Source organism: Acanthochromis polyacanthus, chromosome 12, assembly GCF_021347895.1.
Source record: "Acanthochromis polyacanthus isolate Apoly-LR-REF ecotype Palm Island chromosome 12, KAUST_Apoly_ChrSc, whole genome shotgun sequence".
In the NCBI taxonomy this organism is placed as follows: domain Eukaryota; kingdom Metazoa; phylum Chordata; class Actinopteri; family Pomacentridae; genus Acanthochromis; species Acanthochromis polyacanthus.
Window position 1 is genome coordinate 25,215,921 of NC_067124.1, and position 21,289 is coordinate 25,237,209.

Here is a 21,289-nt window from a genome sequence, read left to right on the forward strand (position 1 = left end):
ATTTGACATACAGAAAAGACTTGATTGCTTAAAGGATTGACCTACTGGAGATCTCATTCACCAATGACTTGAATGTTTTTCAGACTTGAAAGCAAAAACAATCACATTTCAAGATTTTACAATTCCAGAAGACAAAAAGTTAAAAGAGCCCTTAATTGGAATGCTTCAATGTTTTGAGATTTCTGTAAAATACCTTGAACTAAACTTGCCCTGACTTGAAACTGGATTTAATTTTGTCTCAAATAACTTGACTTGATAAGAATCTGCCTTGAAACCTGGTTTGAATGGCTTGACTTGAATTTGTCCTCACTGGCTTCAGTTGTCATTACCCTCTAGGACTTTTGAGTCAAACTGAGGCTTGTCTTGAATTCCTTGAATGACTCAACTTGAACTTGTCTCAAATGACTGGGACTATCTTTGTGAGTCACTTTGAGACTTGATCTAAATTTTTCATGACTCCAGACTAGATTTAACTTTTCAGCAAATAACTTCAGACTTAACTAGAACCTCTTTGAAAAATATAGTACTTAATTTGAAATTTGTCTTGAATGACTTGACTTGAACTTGTCTCAGATGACTTAATATTTGGCTTGCACTTGTCTCTGATGCACTGAAAAAGGAGAACTGATGGACTAACTTAAATTAATTGCTTCAGCTGGTAACACTCAGTTGCATAAGATTAATACAAATCAACTAAAAAGTATGGCTACAAGTATCTGAATATTACTGCCACTGGCTTAAGTCAGATGTACTTTAATCATGTGATTCCTCTAAAATGTACAGTGGCACTACTCCAACTTCAAGAAATGGCCCCTTGAAGTTTCCAATATTTTTGTGCTAAATAAAAAGTAAAGGGCTGCAAAGTGGCTTGATGGTTCACTGTTGCCTTGCAGCTAGAAGGTCCCCAGTTCGCATCCCGGCTTGGGCCTTAGGAACTTTCTGCATGGAGTTTGCATGTTCTCACTGTGCATGTGTGGGTTTTCTCTGGGTTCTTCAGCCTCCTCCTACAATCCCAAAATATGCTGAGGTAAATTGGTGATTCTAAATTGTCTGTAGGTGTGAATGTGAGTGTGGTTGTTTGTCTATGTGTGTAGCCCTGCCATAGACTGGCTCCCTGTTCAGGCTGTCCCCTGCCTTCACCCTAAGTCAGCTGGGATAGACTCCATCACCCCATGAGCCTAATGAGGATTAAGCAGTGTATGGATAATGGCTGGATGGATGAAAAATCATTAGTCAGAGCTCTTTCTTTGTCTTTACCGAGTAATCCTACCTAAAGAAAACAACAGGTGAATTGCAGCAGAAAAATCTGGAGAAATGTATGATTATGATATCAGACGCACAATGCTAAACCTAATTATTGCATTTTGGCCGAAATTAGAACATCAATGTGAAGATCCAAAGTGTAAGTTCATGTTGATAGAATCCACAAAAGTAAACTGTATGTTTTTGTCTTATTTAGTTACTTACTTAAACTGCCTTCACCAAAGCACAAAGATAAATAATATCAATTCAAAAAGTTCTTTACTTCATCTACAGCTTAAATACACATTTTACAGTGTACCTTTGATTGTCTTTGCCCAGTAGGAATTCGGAGTCAACTTGAGACTTAAAAATATTGACATTTTGAATGACTTCACTAGCTCCCTAAATGATGTGACATTCAACTTGATGTTAGTTAAATTTGTCTCAAAGTACGAACTGAGTGTCCTCTCAAATTACTGTTAAGTTAGTTGACTTTGCTTTTAATTTGCTTACTAACTTAACTAACTTACTTCTGTCTTGACAAGGATGTCTTTAGAAAGACTCCAAGGCTGGACTTGATACTTACATCTAATGAGTTAACACTTGAAAGATTTGAGATGTATCTAAAATTACTTGAGATTTGACCATCCTGAATGCTTTGAGGCTTGACTTATATTTTCTCCAGCAGTGTGGAGGTGCAAATGCCTCTGCATGTGTGTGTATGTAGGAGCATGGGATGCTGACAGATGCGTTGGGCATATATGAATGTGTGTGTTCTCTATTGTGCCAGTTCAGCATCCTGAATGGAACAAAAAGCTCACCAGACTAGAGTTGAAATATGTGTGGGAGGTGTGTGTCGCTGCGTGTCAACATGAGGAGTTCATTTCTGTAAGGTCTAAAATGTTCACTCTGTCCCTATAAAATGTAGAAAATCACATTTATAGGAATTCAACCAACAACTTTGTGAATCATTTCATTTTGTGTCATAAAATGGTTTTAGAAAGCTTTTTTTCCCAAACAGTATGGGTACTGATGCATGCATGTGTCTGCTTTTCTTTCCATATAAAAGTGCTTCAGTAAGTGCTATCTATTTGCAAGTGTGAGCGTGTCCAGCTGGAAACAGGGAAACGTCTCTGGAGGCAAGAAACATGCAGAAGCAGCAGACTGTTCTTGGTGTTGGCTGTCATGATTTATGCGCTGTAAAGAGACTATTTCTCTACCAGTGGACCCCCTGTCATTTTTTGGAGATGGAAAAACTCACAATCACTTCATCGATTTCTGGACTCTTTGTTTTCAGCCAATTATTTCAGTGAAAAAAATTTTGTGCTGAAAGCTTGGAAGACTTTCTTTCAGGGTCAAAGCTCAGTACGTCTGAAATTTTGAACTGAATGAAGTGAAATGTTCCTTAAATCAGTGGGTGTTTTGGTCAAACAAAATCAGCATTTTCACCATTTCACAGTATCTCTCACTACCTATCCTAACATTTAACCTACAGTCTTCATCTGATGTGTGATATTTTGATTAAAGATGAATTAGCAGAAAGCCAAAATAATAGATCTTAAAGAGATTTTAACATCTTCATGACAAGTTTAAGGATTCATCCTTAACATATGAGTTGATTTGCTGCTTTAATGGTGTATATTCCAAGAAAATGTCTTAAAGTAGCACAATTGGCGCATAGTAATCCTAGAGTCTTGGCCCTGTGTGCAGTCTACTCTTGCAACTCATCAAAGAGTCCTTTAGAATTCTGTTCAGTTTAGTTCTGGCATTAAAACCCAACTTCTGGCCACATGATTTCTTTGCCTGTGCTTACTGGGGATCATCAAATGAATTCGTTTGTATAGCTTTTACAGCGTAATCTGGCAGAAAGCATATTTTCCTTAAAATAAATAATTGTGAATATTGTTTAGAGGTATAAGAACATATTTTTTAGGAGACAGGGCTGAGCATGGTAGTAATGGTACTCTGTTCTGAATCAGATAACCTATATTTTCTCAAAGATTTCTAAAGTGACAAGCACAACAGAATATTTGGTCTGGTCCATAATAAAATGTATAGTATTAGTGAATGATGCCACCACCATGCATGGACATATTTTTGACTTGAGCATAACCATGACATCTTGTACCAATTAATTACATATTAAGTACAAAAAACTTATTCTGATGTCATAAACTGGTCTTGCCATATTGGTGCAGCTTCATTTGCATCATTTCTTTGCTTGTAGCTTCACTGCAGTGACGCTTTAATTAATGCAGAGCAACTGCTAGCTTAGGTCACTACACTTTCCAAGTAGCTTGCCCAGCACTGGTAACAAGTAATCAAAATGTACCAAAACCTGACTGTGTTCGTGCAAGCAAGGAAGCACGTGCGGCAAGGACCGAAGAAGCTGCGTTCAAAGCCATGCAGAGAGCGTTCAGGGGGGAAGAAAAGGGGGAGGCGACATTGAGGAAGACACAGGATCCACAGAGGTCATGTTAAAAAGGTTTATTTCAACAACTGTCTGAATCTTGTTTGTTTATTCTCTGTTCGAAGTCCCAAAAAAGTACAAAAAAAAAACAAGTACATCAAAGGATTAGAAATCACATCAATGAAAACCAAGACACATTGTGTTGCTTCTTTAGAATCAATCCAAGCAATTTTTTTCCAATATTTATACATACTCACTGGATTAGTCAGACAAACATCAAAAACCTCTCAGTAGCTTTTATCTTAACTTTTTTTTTTACAATGACGTTTTACGTACGTTTAAAACTTCTGTATGATTTCTTTCTTTTTACAAAATACACCAATGCAGGCAGGGGAAGGTGTGTGTGTATACATATAAGCGTGGTTATGTCTTCATTTTTTCACAGTATGTGTATGCGTCTTATGTCTGTGTGTGTGCATGTGTGTGCAGGTAAGAAAGATAAGGGAGAGTAGAGTGACAGCAACAAGGGGGACGGGGCTGCGAAACAGGGGCGTGACTGAATGTAAGGGGGTGTTGCAAGGCGGCTGCAGGGTGAGGCGGGAGGGGGCGGGGTTACTTTCAGCTGGGGTCAGTGACAGCGGCGGCGGTGGTGATTGTGGTGTACGTTTTTTTGCAGCGACTCAGGCCGCTCAGTGGCAGTGTTGCCGTGTTGGTTGCAGACTGTGTTGGTTGGCTGGTACATTGGCAGGCTGGTTGGTTGGTTGGTTGGTTGGTTGGTTGACCGGTTAGGCGCACTTGGCAGCGGATGGACATAGAGCAGGGAGGGATTTTTGTAGCCTCCCACTGCCGGCGCACATTGTCGTTTTCGGTGTCGTGTTGTCAGGTTGCTGGGTTGTTCTGCTCTTTGTTTTGTTTCACATCATGTTGTTCTGCAGTGAGTTTACCTCCGAGGAGTTCTCCTCTCCCAGGACCTTGTGGTTCTCGTGTTGGGGGTCAGAGAGTTGTGGATGTTGAGGGAGTCATCCTCCTTGGGCGGGGCCTTCACCGGGTCCTCCAGCTTGTTCTGGGAATTAGGATCATCCTACCCGGGAAGGGATGAAGGTGGAGGGGTGGGGGTATAAAGCACAGTTAGAACCATGGTAGCAGTTATCACTTTTATGTTCAGTTGCAACTTTTATCCTGCTGATTAGTGGAAAACTTTACTTCAGAATTCTTTTACCCCCACTGTAAACCACTAAAAGTGAATTTCCTCCAAGATGACATTCATCTTTTCTAAAATAAATAACACCAATCCTCCCACATTAAGTGATTCTGCAACTTATAATTTATGTCCAATGCAAATGTTCAGTGCCAATTTAGGATTAATTGCGTTCTTTATGTAAGAAGGTGGAGGATAAAGATGAGGAGGATGGAGATGTGAATAGATGTGTAGCCAAGACCAATCACAAATCTACACTCAACCAAGAGTTTCCTCTAGTTTTACCAAGCATTACACTAATCATTACCTAATCACAGTTTGTTTGCCATAACAGTGATCCATACCCCGTACATGAGAATTTTAAAACCATTAGCAATGGACATAAAACAATCTCCATCATTTTTTTTGCAGAATCATCCCACACTGACTTTCTTATCTGATGACAGTGTTGAAGAAAACAAATATAAACTTTGGCATAATGCATTTTTGAAGCAGTTTTTAAATTCCATGCACTGAATCAGATTTTCATGTTCCATCTTCATGCTTTAAAGGACCACACAGTTGTTTTCTAGCTGCTTAGCTACAAATATTTATATATGTATATATATATATATATATATATATATATATATATATATATATATATATTTTTTTTTTTTTTGGGGGGGGGGGGGGGGGTCATTATTAGATGCTTGCTTTATGGTTTGGATCAACTATTCGAGGTAGCCATTGGTTTCCATTCATTTCTGCACAGTGATAAACTCAATGAGCATAACCTTGAGGCTTGGTTGAAGAATCCACAACAATGAAAATAATAATTTCCATTCAACAATGGGCATTTTTCACTGCAGACATTTGACATGACACAGAAAAGCAGGGGTGTGAATAGTGAAATAATGACTGCCGAATTCCATTTTAGTGGTCACGGCTTACAGAGCAGAGCCACTGTTAATGTTGTCAGTAACACCTGTGTAATTTTTACACATAGGCCAAAATATTTGCTGTAAGAGTGACCTGTATTGTATTTTCACAATGTAACAAAAAATAACATTTGCTGTATAAAATATAGAAATGAATGTAAAACCAATGGAAGTTTGCAGTGCAGGATTGGTAACACTTCACTTCAACCTCGTCTATCTGGCATTTAAAAGAAATGCACGAACATTTAGTAAATGGTTTATGGCACACTATAATGCTGTCAGTAGATATCATAAAACTTTAAGCATTAACATAGTGTTCTGTTGAATTCTGGTTGTTGACAAATATATCAATATATGTTTATATCTATCTATAACTAACAGCATTATAGTATGCCATAAACCAGGAGCTGAAGAAAAGTGTTAACAAAGCAACTGATGGAGGTTTATAGCATATTTAATTTGTAGTAAAGGGACTGAAACCTGCAAAAAACACATGCATAATCCTTTAAATACCGTCAGAATGGAGCAAAATCCCATATAATGTTCAAGAAAATCAAAAACACAGCTATTTGTAAGCAAAGTCTGTTTTAATAGCAGCCATTTTCAGTGGGTGTTTCAAAATCATCATGCTCGGCTGGCATGTTGTGTTTGGTTGAGGAGACGCTGAGGTGAGCTGCATGAGCGACACCACACCACCCATCCACCCCGCCTCCCCCCTTCAGGCAACCCAGGAAGCACATGCACATCCACATGCAAGACCCTTTACAATGCACCCCGTGGACAGTAATGATCGCTCATGCGGAACACCCCATCTCCTGCCGCTTCACCTCCACCGACCGCTTATTGTCCCAAAACACAACAAAATGAAAAAAAAAACAAACAAAAAAAAACCGTCCACCCTGCTTGATTATCTGTGGGTACCACCATCATACATACCCAAGCAGTCGCTGGGGGGGAAAACATTTTGTTTTAGAGGTTTAATTCGTCTGAATTTAATTAAGGTCAGAGGGGAAAAAATTGATTGCAGAGTCCATTTTAGCTCTGTTTTCCAGTCTCTTATCTCCATTAATTTTGCATGGCATCATCGACCCTGCTGTGCAGAAGCATCCTGGGGCGTCAGTCTGCACCTCTTTGTCACACTCGCAATGAGACGGGCAAATACCCATCCATAGTCCATACAGACGGACACACAAGCAGAGTTTGGTGAGGTAGGCACATTCATTCACGTACTTACACACACACACACATCAACTTCCAGACCCTAAGGCATGTGCCATTTACAAACACTCCATAATTGAATGTTTGCGTTTGAATTCAATGGCACTTTTAGAAAGGAAGAGCAGTGAGAGCATTTACCCGATGGCTGTTGGCCTAGATAGTAACTTCAGGCAGGACGTGTGGATACGTCACTTCCATGGTTACGGGATAGGGGCCCTCTGTCCTCCCGTCAGCGTGAAACTGGAAAATGTTTGTGTTTGTTGGATTTCATTGTTGTTGTGCATGGGTGGAAGGGTAGCGGGCAGTGGGTGGGAGGCACAGAGTCACGAGGACTTTTGAGTGGGTGTCATTTTGGGGGAGTGGGAACAGAGATAAACAGGGTTCTGATGAAGATGATGATGGAGGCACATGGACAGTTTCTGATGTCCTTTTGTCATGTAGTGGATTGTAATCTGGTTTAAAGGTGCTACACAATGTTTCAAAGGACTAAGAAATACTTTTCACATTAATTTTAAGATGCAATCCCTGCTGAATTGCTTCATGTGAGGATGGTGCTGGTGTGTCCAGAGACACACTGGAAGTTTTAGAATTAAAGGACAAACCCCACAATAACATGTCAAATTCTTCCAAAGCTTCCACATATAGATGACTTTGCAGTTATAGCATCTTCGAAATAATTGTGATTATGCAAGTGTTTGTAGAAAAATGAAATCTTAAATTTAAAGAAGTGTCTGCATTTGTAGCCACTCTAACATTAGCTGTGTTTCCATACAAGAGTAAAGCGATTTTGAAGTTAACTTCTGAAATGTTACAATAAAAGAACGGGAAAAAAAAGAAAATTTGAATTATGCTTGTTTCGATTAACTTCTTTGGAGCAAATAAACAAGGCTGTGTTGTGTTGTCAGACGGTGGTGGTATGGGCTATGTTACGGATGGCTGAAATTAACAGTGTAGAAGAAGACAGACAAAACCACTGTTTGCTGCCGGGGAAAAAACACCTTGAAGAAGAAAAAGGAAAACGCTTTGGCCGTCTACAAAAGAAAAATGGAGAAAATGTTGTAATTATTTTTCATGTCAGATGGTACTGGCTATGTTTTATGTTTTCTGGAGGCTAAGACATCAAAAGAAGTGGAAACAGCTGATCGGTCAAACTAAATGTTAGCAATGTCATAACTTATTAGACAAAGGTGCTCGTAATGAGCATTGATGGGTTTTTGTTTTTTTTTTCAAAATTTTGTTTCCATTATACTTCAAAATGCACATAAAAGTAAATTATGGAAGCTCAGCTAATGTGGCACAAAGAAATATTGTTTTGTTGATTCACCATTTTTGGATAATAAGTAAAATATATCTCAACAATTATTGGATGGATTTCCATTAAATCAAATTGCTATAACTGTGCAGTGACGACCCCTTAAGTTTTGGTTTAGCACCATTGTCAGGCCAGTACTTTTGGTTCATGACTAAATGACATTCAAATCATTGCACGATTTAGTGTTAATTAGCAAATGTTAGCATGCTAACATGCTAAGATAAGATGGTGAACATGGTAATCCTTATACCTGCTGGACGTCACCATGTTAGCATGACCTGTGTGAGCATGTCGGCATGCAATCTTCCTAAAACACTAGTAGGAGTTGGAAGAGTGACAAATGTTCCAATAATAAACTTACAGTAGGGGCTTCAAGTAAAGGAGATGATGGTTTTCTTCTTTTTTCTGAAATGATGGGACTTATGGGAAATGTGGTCCTAAATTTAAGGCAGTATGATTTTAGCTCCCAGTCATTTTGGCTGTGGTGGATGTATGTATTTGGATCATCAGCTCCTTCCCTGCAGCTGATCACCATTTGAGAGTTAATTCTCCTGTGTGTTCTAGTTGTTTATATGCTTGGGCACACTTGAAATTAAAATATTAATATTGTGGTGTGTATGTGTGTGTGCGTCTCTGTGTATATTTGCCTGCTTATGTTAAGAGACACCATGCATGTGTAGACATATTTGTTTGCGTTTACTGACTGGTGTTTGCCTCTGAGTGTATACAGTGTGTGTGTGTGTGTGTGTGTGTGTCTATATTAGGACTGTGTGTGGATTCCAGAGGAGAGAGAGGACGAAGCGGGCACTGCAGAGCTGCTTTGGTTTTTTAAACAGGCTTGTGGCTGGCACAAGAAGCAGCAGCATGGTCTGGCACAGAACAGCTTATTAGCTTAGAAATGGACATGCACTTTTTAAGTTTTTGTTAATTGTACAATTGCTGTACATTATTTCTAAATTTTATGTTTTAAAGGCCCATCTAGAGAGCTGTTGGTATGAATCTGTCCAGCACTTATCAGTGGGTCTCTCCAGATAATCACTATTAGGATAATTAACAATATATAACTATTTACTCTTTTGCTGATGCCCCGTTTTCCTAATTCAGGTCTTACTTGTCTTAAGAATTCAAATTTCACCTCAGACTTTCAATTCAACCGAACATTTCTCCCTCAGAAAGTCACTTTCTGCTCAGATCACTGAGAAATGACAGAATCTGGTGGCTCAAGTAGGTTCCAGTATTTCTCACAGCATAAAGGATCATATGAATGTATTCATTTTAAGAGGACTATTTACTCTTTTTTCTCTTTTCTTTTTAAATGTAGAATTCTACTGCAAACCTGCAGCGTTTGCACTTCAGGTCAATTCATTTATGATGTCAGTCTGAGATCCAATTCAGTCGATGGAAATGAAATCCTCTTAGAAATTACAGCCAGTTCTGCCGGGTCAATTCATTTTCTGTGTTGAATTTATTTAGTATTGACAGAAAACAATTCCATTTCACTGTTTTGCTGCAGAGGAAACCATGTGGCTGGACTCCGCTGAATTACTGTGAAGGGAAGATTGAGGACAAGTGGGTTCAATCTACCACTGTGAATGAAACACAAAGCGTTCCATTACTGCAGGGAAACATAAGTGTCTTTTGTGTTATTGTGCAGAAACGACCGACCTGCATGTGTGTATTGGCTGTTGGATGGCTGTCTTTTTTTTTACCTTGTTTATGTGTGGTTCAGTTTCTCTGTAAATTCTTCCTTTTCTGACATGGTTTTCTTTTGGCATTAAAGCTTCAGTGTGTGTGTGTGTGTGTGTGTGTGTGTGTGTGTGTGTGTGTGTGTGTGGTGGTGCCTCGGCTGTCTGGACATGTGACAAGGACCTCGCAAGGTCAACAGCTTCATGCTGCAGGACCGAAGCTGTTTTTCTGTCTGTTTGTGATTGAGTTTGGATTTTACCTCCAGGCTCTCCATCTTAAATGTGTTTTAAAGGGCAACTTGACTCAGTTTTCGTGATTGCGATTTAATCTGTGTATGGCTAACATGTACTGCAACTATGTTCTTTTGGATGATGGTTGCATCCCAAATATATTAACATCCAACTTCCAGTTTAACTAGGTACAAATGTCTCCAAACTCAGCTTGTATAATAACGTTTTATGATAATGTGGCTTCTGTTTTTGATTTGGTTTTGGTGCAGCAGCAATGTGTTTTCACTATCTGAGTTTTGAAACTTACCCTTAATATTATAGAATTATTTTACAAGATGAAAGTCAGCACGATAAGCTGCTCCAGAAAAGGCTTGTTAAACAATGAGCTCCAGGTATCACCTTAAGGCCAAATACATCATCTGTGATCCAAATGTTAACAACAATGGTCATTGTACCGCCAACCCAGGACTGGAACCTTCTCATAGAAACACTAATGAAACTAAAGAACAACTAAATGCAAGCTACTGAAGTCTTCTAACGCTGGTTTTCTACAGCTTTGTTCATCAGTGGCTGAAAACAAATTAATTAAATATGTCATTCATTTAAACTGTTAAGTTAAAAATAACTTTTTAGAATAAGTTATTAGTCTATTTAAAGGTATTACATTTCCAACAAGCTAAGAGACTCACAAGAAACAGTTTAACGAAAGAATGGTCAAAATTGAAATAGTTCATTTTGATAGATCTTAAATGCTTTATTAGTCCCTCCTTATAGTAGTAAATATCAACAGTGAGAAGCCCAAATTAAGTTTGTTTTGTAAGCCTTATTATCAAAACTGGGAGTATCTGAAAGAACAGACCTGACAACGTTTCTTCTAATCAACAGAAGATATTATTAAACTGTTTTAGCATGCTGAGAAATCGCTTCTTCTCATCGTGATGTATAAAATCACTGGAGTTCTGCTAGGAATTCTAAAAGCAAAGTCAAGCTTAAAGAGCCTATATTATGCTTTCTGAGGGTTTCTCTTCCTTTAATATGTTATATAAGTTATTTGTGTCTGTAAAATGTCTGCAAGCTTATAAAGTTTTTCTTTCTCACAGAAAATTCTTTACCTTTCTGAAATACCTAATTTAAAGTCCAGATTGTTCTTACATTACAGCTAGTTTGACACAGTGTCAAAGAGCGAGCAGCTTCCTTATAGTCTGTCATTACTTGTTAAGGGTACATCTCTGTACTTATGGATCTGGGGTTACAGTATGCAACCAATGGCCAATTACAGAAACCTGGGGGTGGGGTCTTAAAGAGACGGGCTAAAATGGAGCATTTCAGACAGAGGGCTAAAAAGAATGCAACATAAATGTGTAATATTAGACAGATAATGTGACTTTTGAACATTAAAGTCTGTAAGCGTATTCAAGTCGACCCCAAAATAAAATCATAAACCTGTAAATGTCCATGTCATAGGTTCTTTAAATGCAATGTTTTCTTCCAAAAAAGCCCTTACATTTGTTCGATTCAATGAAAAAAACCACAGTAATGACCAAAAAAGTGAATTTAGCCAAATGAAAATATGATGTTTTAATGCTGGATCCTCTAATATGGGCTATGATTCTTCTTTGTCTGCTTTGGATGCCATCATGTTTAGGAACTGCAGCTGGAAATCTACTTTATGGCTAAATCTGGCAAATACTAATACGGATTATTGTGTGTTATTCTTGGTGAATAAGGTTAAGTATGTGAAGGCAGGAAGAACAACCTTATTCTAATATTCTCTACTAGTGTTTGCTCTTGATCATTACCTGGAGCTCAAAGTTTACTACCTTTTCAGAAACTTGCACAAACGTGAATGTGCCTAAGTAAATGCAAAATATTGGTTTCATCTTCTTCAAGTCTACTTAAGTAATTAGTTAAGCTGTGAAGCTATCCAGTTCTAACATGTCATTTTTTCCTTTCTTTTTATTGAGGGAGCAAGGCTTGGATTGAGAGTCGAAAAGGGTGATTGACAGGGCCACAGTAACAATGAGAGAGCTGTTTGGGAAGGTGAGAAAGGGGGGAGTCGGGACTATCTGACATTTGGGATTTGGTCTTACCTCACAGTCGGACTCCTCTTTGGTCTTACACTCCCAGGTGTATCTGCTCATGGTTTTCTGAGGGGAGGGGGATGGGGCAAAGGGTTATACTCCTCAAAACCATAAAAGGCATCCTCAGAAAGACAGATTGGGATGGACAGAGATAGAGGGAGGTTGAAGTGGACAGAGAGAAAGAAGAAGAGTCGGAGGAGTGACAGATTAGAGACGATACAGAGAGATTAGGGATGGAGAGAGAAGAGGCAGACAGGAAGAGATAGAGGCAGACAGATAAACTAGACAGAGAGAGAGAGATGGAGTGTTGGAGACAGAGACCAATAGTAGGAGTGACTAGACTTCCTCTCAGATGTCATCTGATATTCCCAGCTGGCTACAGACACTGACTCCATTCTAACACAGACTCTCTGGTGCTGCCTGGATGTTATTCTGTATCACCACAGTACATACATGTTTGGATATTTCTGGTAAGGTTCTGAACGATCGTGGCACAAACACTGGGCTGTTAGTTTGGAGGGGGATTGAGGTTATTTGCTTTATTAGAAGGTGTATTTTTGGTTTATTTGGGGGAAACTGGTGAGGTGGTATGGCTTTTGGTTTGGGAGAGTCTCTATACAAAGGTGAGGTTGTGTGTGGTTGGAAAACTTAGTACAAAATAAATCTGGATTGAATAGTAATTGGAATCATTTTTGTTCTGTTTGCTTTAAGTTAAACTGAGGGACCGATGGGCAGAATGTGCCTCATCTAGACCTTACAGAGGACACTAGGAAAGGTTGTCAGTCATACAAAAGTAATGAATTAATGATTTGACTCATGCTGTATTCGGTTTGGGGTTTAATATCATTTAATCCAGTCTGAATCCAGAAATCTTTCACGTCCTTAATGAATGCACTCAAGTGAGATTAAAAAAATAGATGTAACTTGATAATTAGTGAGCTTCAGAGGTGCTGATTTTTTAACCTTTGGTCTCCTAAGTAGTGGGAGAAGAAACTATTTATTTATTTTATTAGAAAGTGGAAACAAACTACAACTACAAAATGAGATAAACACCCAGACGGAGAAATTAGGTGTACCTTAAATAACTGGTACAGCCTCATTTTTTACAAGCTACTTGCTCCAGTTTCTGGACATGTAGGAGATTCAGGTCACTATTTGTAGTGAACATCATCATTTTGCTGTAGTAAAGTATCTTTGGCCAGGTACTCACAACTGCTTACAGACAGCACATGGAGTAGATGTTAGCAAATTTCTGTTACTATAAAATGAAAATAATTTTTGATGTGACATTAGCATCAGCTAAAAATTGGTGTATTATTGCTACAAACTGTTGGTTAATGGTATTTCATGAAACTACCAACAGAAATGTATAATGCATAGACCAAAAACTTCAGCAGTGCAGCACGTCTATCTGAAATACACGCTGGATAAAAACTGACAACTGCTCATCTAAACAGCTCAACAGTACCACTAGTGGTGGAAAGCTTCACAGGGTGCCTTTAAGTGTGCTAAAACGAACAAATCAAATAAATTACAAATACTATTCAATCCAGTGGGTAAGGGGGGATTTAGGGGGTTGTGTTGTGTTAAAACTTCAGAGATGTTGTTAGAGTATTATGATGGATTTTGTTTTAACTGTGTTGGGATTTAATGTCTCTCAGGGTAATGAAAATGGGATTTAGCTGTGGTTACAATGAGTGGGTGAGACACAACTGTCTCTAAAGGAACAAATTCTATAATTGCTGCATGAAAGAATGAGACGTAGAAGGTAAAGAACTACATACTGAGGCTTAGAAGGTTAACTATCCTACTGATGGAGTTGTTAGAGGGTGGTACCACATCTTTCAAAGACTAAAAAACTGAAAATAAATCGAAACAAAAACTCTATCTCAGTTGTAGCACTACAAATACCCATGCTGCTACAACATTAGCATTAGTGCTACCAGCTGCCCATGCTTCAGTTAGTGAGGCACCTGTCGGCTCCCTGCCACCTGCAGGCAGCAGCGAGGCGTTGCATCTCAGATGTTTATCCTGATAACCATTTCACACAAATACCCCTTACCTGGTTGTGACATCGATCCTCACCCCACAACAAAACCAGAATAAACCATTTCTAACAGATTACAACAGTCCCTCCTACTTCCCCACCCACCTTCAGGATAAACAAGTCGAGCATTCTGTTAAAAGTACAAATTTGTAAACAGACAGCGAAGCAGAGCTGCGATTGCTGACATGGCCACTGGGTGGCGCATATTAGCGACAGAGCAGGCATGCCATGACATACCGATGCAAGAGGTGATCAGAGAGAGAGAGCAGGTTAGAAAGGAGACGGGATGGGGAGGGGTCACAGCGAGGAGTTTCCTCTTAAAATAGTTGGTTCACAGCCAGGGAGGCTGGGTTGGCAGCTGCACTGTGGGGACAGTCCATAAATGTTCAGTCTGCTTGGTTTCAGGGAGAATTTAACCTCTAACCTCGACTGTGTTAGCGGCCTGATTCCCCCATGGAGGAGATTTATGCCATGTCTGGTCTTTGTCAGCATATACACACGTGGACAAAATTGTTGGTACCCCTCAGTTAAAGAAGGAAAAACCCACAATTCTCACTGAAATCACTTGAAACTCACAAAAGTAACAATAAATAAAAATTTATTGAAAATTAAATAATCAAAAACAGCCATTACTTTTGAATTGTTGATTAACATAATTATTTAAAAAAACAAACTAATGAAACAGGCCTGGACAAAAATGATGGTACCTCTATAAAAGATTGAAAACTATTTGACCAGAGTGACATGATTAACTCAGGTGTGTCATTTAATTGACATCACAGGTGTTTCCAAACTCATAATCAGTCAGTCTGCCTATTTAAAGGGAGACAAGTAGTCACCCTGCTGTTTGGTGAAAAGGTGTGTACCACACTGAACATGGACAACAGAAAGCGAAGGAGAGAATTGTCCCAGGACATCCGAAAAAAAATTATAGACAAACATCTTAAAGGTAAAGGCTATAAGACCATCTCTAAACAGCTTGAAGTTCCTGTGACAACAGTGGCTCATATTATTCAGAAGTTCAAGACCTACGGGACAGTAGCCAACCTCCCTGGACGTGGCCGCAAGAGGAAAATTGATGACAAATTGAAGAGACGGATCGTTGGAATTGTATCCAAAGAGCCCAGAGCAACCTCCAAAGAAATTAAAGGTGAACTCCAAGGCCAAGGTACATCAGTGTCAGATCGCACCATTCGTCGTTGTTTGAGCCAAAGTGGACTTCATGGGAGACGACCAAGGAGGACACCACTGCTGAAAAAAACTCATAAAAAAGCAAGACTGGAATTTGCAAAAATGCATGTTGACAAGCCACAAAGCTTCTGGGAGAATGTCCTTTGGACAGATGAGACCAAACTGGAGCTTTTTGGTAAGGCACATCAACTCTATGTTCATAGACTCAAAAACCAAGCATACGAAGAAAAGAACACTGTCCCTACGGTGAAACATGGAGGAGGCTCAGTAATGTTTTGGGGCTGCTTTGCTGCATCTGGCACAGGGTGTCTTGAAAGTGTGCAAGGTACGATGAAATCTGAAGACTATCAAGGCATTCTGGAGAGAAATGTGCTGCCTTGTGTCAGAAAGCTTGGTCTCAGTCGCAGGTCATGGGTCTTCCAACAGGACAACGATCCAAAACACACAGCCAAAAACACCCAAGAATGGCTGAGAGAAAAGCGTTGGACTATTCTAAAGTGGCCTTCTATGAGCCCAGATCTGAATCCCATTGAACATATGTGGAAGGAGCTGAAACATGCCATTTGGAGAAGACACCCATCAAACCTGAGACAACTGGAGCTGTTTGCTCATGAGGAGTGGGCCAAAATACCTGTTGACAGCTACAGAACGCTCATTGACAAATACAGAAATCGTTTAATTGCAGTGATTGCCTCAAAAGGTTGTGCAACAAAATATTAAGTTATGGGTACCATCATTTTTGTCCAGCCCTATTTCATTAGTTTGTTTTTTTAAATAATTATGTTAATCAACAATTCAAAAGTGATGGCTGTTTTTGATTATTTAATTTTCAATAATTTTTTATTTATTGTTACTTTTGTGAGTTTCAAGTGATTTCAGTGAGAATTGTGGGTTTTTCCTTCTTTAACTGAGGGGTACCAACAATTTTGTCCACGTGTGTACAATTGAGTTAAAATAAAATACGAGATGTTGTGGGACATGCATTAAATAACAAATTAAATGCTAATGCCTAATTTTTCCGGACATTTTACCTTGAGATGGTTACCAAAGTAAGGTTTCTATGGCAGCTTACATGCAGTACTTGAACCACCTTTAAGACAGGATCAATAAGTAATAAACCAGGAAAAAAATCTATAAGCATAATAAAACAGCTGTCGTGTTGCCATGGTAACAGGCTCAGAATATTTCTTTCTGTGAGCATAACATCCAAATAGTAAACTTCTTGCTCCACATACACATGTTCTACAGCTGACATTTTTTGTACATTTTTCCTGCCCTTCTAGTCTACCTATTATTCAATTTAATTAATATATGGACACTTAGGCGCAGACACTTGGAAATAGATTTAGTTTTCTAATCTTAAGGGATTTCCAATCTTTGTTTTCTGATAACTTTAAACAAAGTGTCTACGAACTCTTATCACAGGTACACCACTTAATCGAAAGAAGAATTAGTGGTAAACACATCCAGTATTTTAAACTAGAGAGAGCTACGAAAAAGGTACATTTCAATTAATAAAACGCAGTAGTAAGCTTGGTAAAGTGGTTAGCTGTGCTGTGAAGTATGAATCGTTTGTCATCAACTGGCTCAAACATGCCTTTTCAGGAAAATCTCTTTAATGGGTTAGGTTTTAAGATAGTTTGGAATAAAAATCCATTTCCTACAAATAACAATTTATAGCACAGTTATACAAATTTTCCCATCTCTTTTGGATTTTCTCCAGCAATTAAGAAAACTCCCACCGTCCTTCCTCGCTCTTTGACCCCATCCATCCCCCTCCATTAGCGTTTCACACCTCAGAGTATCGGAGAATACTCATGCCCATGCATTTGGAGGGGAGTCGAGGGCCCGGGCAGGGTTTGCGGGGGGATGCAGAAAAAGGGGTGAGAGAGAGAGGCGAGAACCACGTTACCTGACAGATAATGTTATCATAGTAAGCCAATGCACGGGCATGAGGGACGTTAGGAGGGGTGTCGCACAGTTTCCTTACATTTGGGTGGGAGCCCTCAGCGATGGTGGACAGCGAGAAATTATCATTGTGCTGCTCCGATGAAGGCCGGTACTTACTGCTGGGCGTCGGAGGATGGAGGGGGGTGAGGGGAAGAGGAGGATGAGTGAAAGTTGGGGGGAAATGAAAGTGGTGGTGCGGAGGAAGTGGAAATGGAGAGAGGGGAGAAAGAAGATGGAGAGAAATTAAGGGAAACTCCAATTAAGAAAATTCAGAGATTTGGAGCACAGTGGGAAGGTAGAAGATTAAAAGTGAAAAGATGAGAATACGGGGCATTTATGGGGAAAAGATAAGGCAGTTGAAACACAGAGAGTAATGAGAGCAACAGAGCGGAATTTGGTGGGTATATTATGAAAAAGAGGTTTGGAAATGTAGGAAGAGTGATGCAGTTCCAGGATCCAGGAGGTAGACAAGAGGAAGGATGATGAAGTGTGGGAAGCAGATGGAAAAAAAAAGGATAAAAGGCAAAAATGGGGAGATATTCAAAAGAAAACAGGACCAAAGGTGAAAGGTACAAGAAGAGAAAAGGGGCAAGAAGAGGACAAGTTTAGGAAAAGATAACATTATTGAAGAATAGACAAAAATAAGGGATAGTCGGGGGAAAAAACAGGAGGGGGGAGAAAAAGCAAGAAAGCAGCATTAGTTAGACAGCAAGATTAAGACTTCTGTTTGTGAATTAACAAACAGAAATTAAAAAACACCAACATTTTATCTGTGATGCAACAAAGTGAGAATAAAATGTTACCTGTTTTTTACTCAAGTCCACAAAATAGCTACACATTGACTGCTATTTAATCTTACACTGTCTATGTAAGAAACTTAAAAATTCTGGATAAAAGACAAGAACATTACATTTTTCTTCATTTTATTGGAAGAATGACTATGTGTCCACTCAGTAGATCCAGAAATTCTGTTTATGCTCTTGTCAGAGGAACTAAACTAACCAGACTGTGTTGTGATAACAGCATTAATACATTCCTGAAACTGAAAAAAAGGGAAACTTACACCTCTTTCTTGATTTATGCATTTATTCTACCAGACTTGGACAAATATCAGGTCTTAGAATATGAACCTACAGATCAAGGAAAGCGTGGTTTGCCCACCTACGTCGTCTCTGGAAATAAACTCAGCAACATTACACAAACCTCCTGTTTTCAGTCAGCGGTTTTCAGAGAGCACTTAGCCATAACAGCAGTGATGTAACCATTTTTCAATCAAAAACTGCTTGATACTAATTAATCTAAATGACCCGCTTTCAAAGATCACTTCATTCTTCAATGGAGGATTGATCACAACGTGTAAAATGGCTGGAAAATATGTTTGTGGAGCACAACAGTGAATAATATGCAACCTAGTTTTGGAATGTTATGAGCTAATTCTTCACTAGATAACTTTCTAAATGTAATACTGTCAAAAAATAAATACTAAAATGCTATTTGCTATTTCTTTTAGATATTTTCTTTTACTTTCCTGAACTTCTTGTTGATATGATGTCAGTGATGCACTGCATAACATCATTTAATGTTATGATTCATGTCCTGGCAGTTTAGTGCTTCAGCATCACTCTTTGCAAGTTTTAGTGACCTGCCAATACACATACACACATGCAGAACTTTGTTTCACTTTTTTGATATGTTTTTAATGGCCATTCCATGCATTTATACAACTATATACACGTATAAATATACATACATCGATTAATCGTCATTGTAAATGGCAGAGCTGGCCATTGTTGTGTTAGATTCAAGCTGCCTACCGAAACACAAAGAACTTACAGGTTTCAACAGAGAATCTTTGCTGTCCTGGTTGGAAAAATAAATATTTAGTTAAAGTTACGGGATGGTCATGGTTAGAAATGCTGATGTTTGTTTTAAAACAGAATGTTAGCAGTAGCTGAAGTTTTGTTGGTCTATCCATCCACCCCGACCTCCTGAATTTGTTTTTTCCAAGTAATGGAAGTAGGCTTCCATCTAAATGGGGTATTTGAAAATGCCTGATTCTGATCTTGTAAAAAGTTTCATCATCAGGTTTTAAACTGAAAAGAAACATCTTTTCATGGCGGTGCACTAGAGAAATGTACTGTCATTCAACATCTATTCGATCAGTGGGGCAGCCTCCTGAAAACTTGCCGTACTACTTTGAAACAGACGCAGACAAACACAGTTTCCTTTTATCTCATCAGGGAGGCAGCAAACTTCAGGAGTTCCCCTCTGATTGAGTTAGAGTGAATTATTTGAATTTCGTCCTCCTTTTTCTCCGCCTTCAACTTCTCAAAGCAAGATGTTTTTCTCAGAGATGACAACTTGTTTGAGTGTCACCTATTTCTCTTCTCTGTCTATCCCACAAATCATGCTTGTCATTTGTAAAACAACTCTGATTTGCACCTCGAACATACAAACCTTTACTCTGAACATTTTAAGATGCCAAAAAGCAGAAGTTGGCCTCACATGTCTGGTTGGTGTATCTCCTTCTGATCGCTTCACTCCCCCGTCATATCTATAGTTAAAGAGGACGTGATCTACTTTCAGCTCATAAAGCGACTTTTTCTCTGATCTGCATCCAAGCTTGCGTATTTATATTTGATGAACGATGTGACAGGGCTATCAAAGACAAGGTAATGATGAGAGAGAGACAGATAGAGAAATATGTTTCCCATCATCACTTGTGATCTCAAACTTTTGCACCGAAAAAAATCTCTGGACCTCTCAACCTGCTGTCTGTGAGTAAAAATAAGGCTTGTGTTGCTCTGCAGTGATGGGGATTTATGAAACAATACCAAGCATATACATACCTTTGCAATTCTGATGAAAAAAAACATGTATCTGTTTTTGTGTACACACTATCACAACAACAGCATGAGTTTTTTCAGCGAGTATGCTGAAACCACATTAAGTTACGTTCAGGCCCCATAGTGGTCGAAGGAATTAGGATTCATGTCTATTGTGAATGAAGAAGGAAACAGTATGATATTATGATAAAGCCACATAGGGATAGACCAGAACATAAATAGAAACCGGGAGTTTAGCCTCATTCCAGCACAACCGAGGCATTAACAGAACGTAGCTTGGTTTTTGAAAGCCACATTTCCACTCAGAGTACCTAGAACTTTTTAGCTGTAGGTTTTTTATTACTTGCAGGTTCCTTCAGACCGTAGGTTGCCCTGCTTTGCCAACATAGGCTAAAACTCAGCAGTGGGAACTGTTTTTACATATGCAAATACTATATAACATTGTTGGTCCATCTGTTGTATGCTTTCTTCTGTAACTCAATGTCAGGCCATTTTCCATTGCAGGAACGTGTGGGCAGTTTAAGGATGTTCCAAAACTTCACATGTTTTGGGGGCCAAGAACTGCATCTATAGAATCTCTCAAGGGTATTAATTATGTTCGCATTACCTTGCACCTGCCCCAAAGTTCTGCAGTTCAAAGTCAGGCTCTGACAAATTTGACTACGACGTTAACTCCAAATGTGCCAAAACAGCCAAAAATAATAGTTACTAGAATATTAACTTAGCATTTGATGTCTGTGGTGAGTGACAAATAGGCCACTCAATGGACATGTAGTCGAAACTGGTTACTTCATTTCAAGGTAATAGCAGAAGAAATGCTTGTAATTACTCAGTTCAGCAGCCATTCTGGACTTTGACATAACGTGCATATAATTGTTGGTTTCTGAAGCAACATAGTCTGCATAGTGAGGAGGTCTGGGTGGATGGAAGGGCCAAAAGAAAACATTGGACTTCTTTT

At 39.0% G+C, this 21,289-nt stretch overlaps 1 protein-coding gene across 1 annotated transcript in view; it reads right to left on the reverse strand.

Moving 5' to 3' along the window:
* Nucleotides 1-3,714: 3,714 nt before the first annotated feature.
* cspg5a (chondroitin sulfate proteoglycan 5a) overlaps nt 3,715-21,289 on the reverse strand; it is a 72,136-nt gene continuing 54,561 nt past the window's right edge. Inside the window, 4 exon segments of the mRNA XM_051957356.1 lie at nt 3,715-4,640; nt 4,643-4,733; nt 12,307-12,363; nt 17,526-17,601. Coding sequence (XP_051813316.1) covers nt 4,567-4,640; nt 4,643-4,733; nt 12,307-12,363; nt 17,526-17,601 — 298 coding nt within the window. The 3' untranslated portion in view covers nt 3,715-4,566.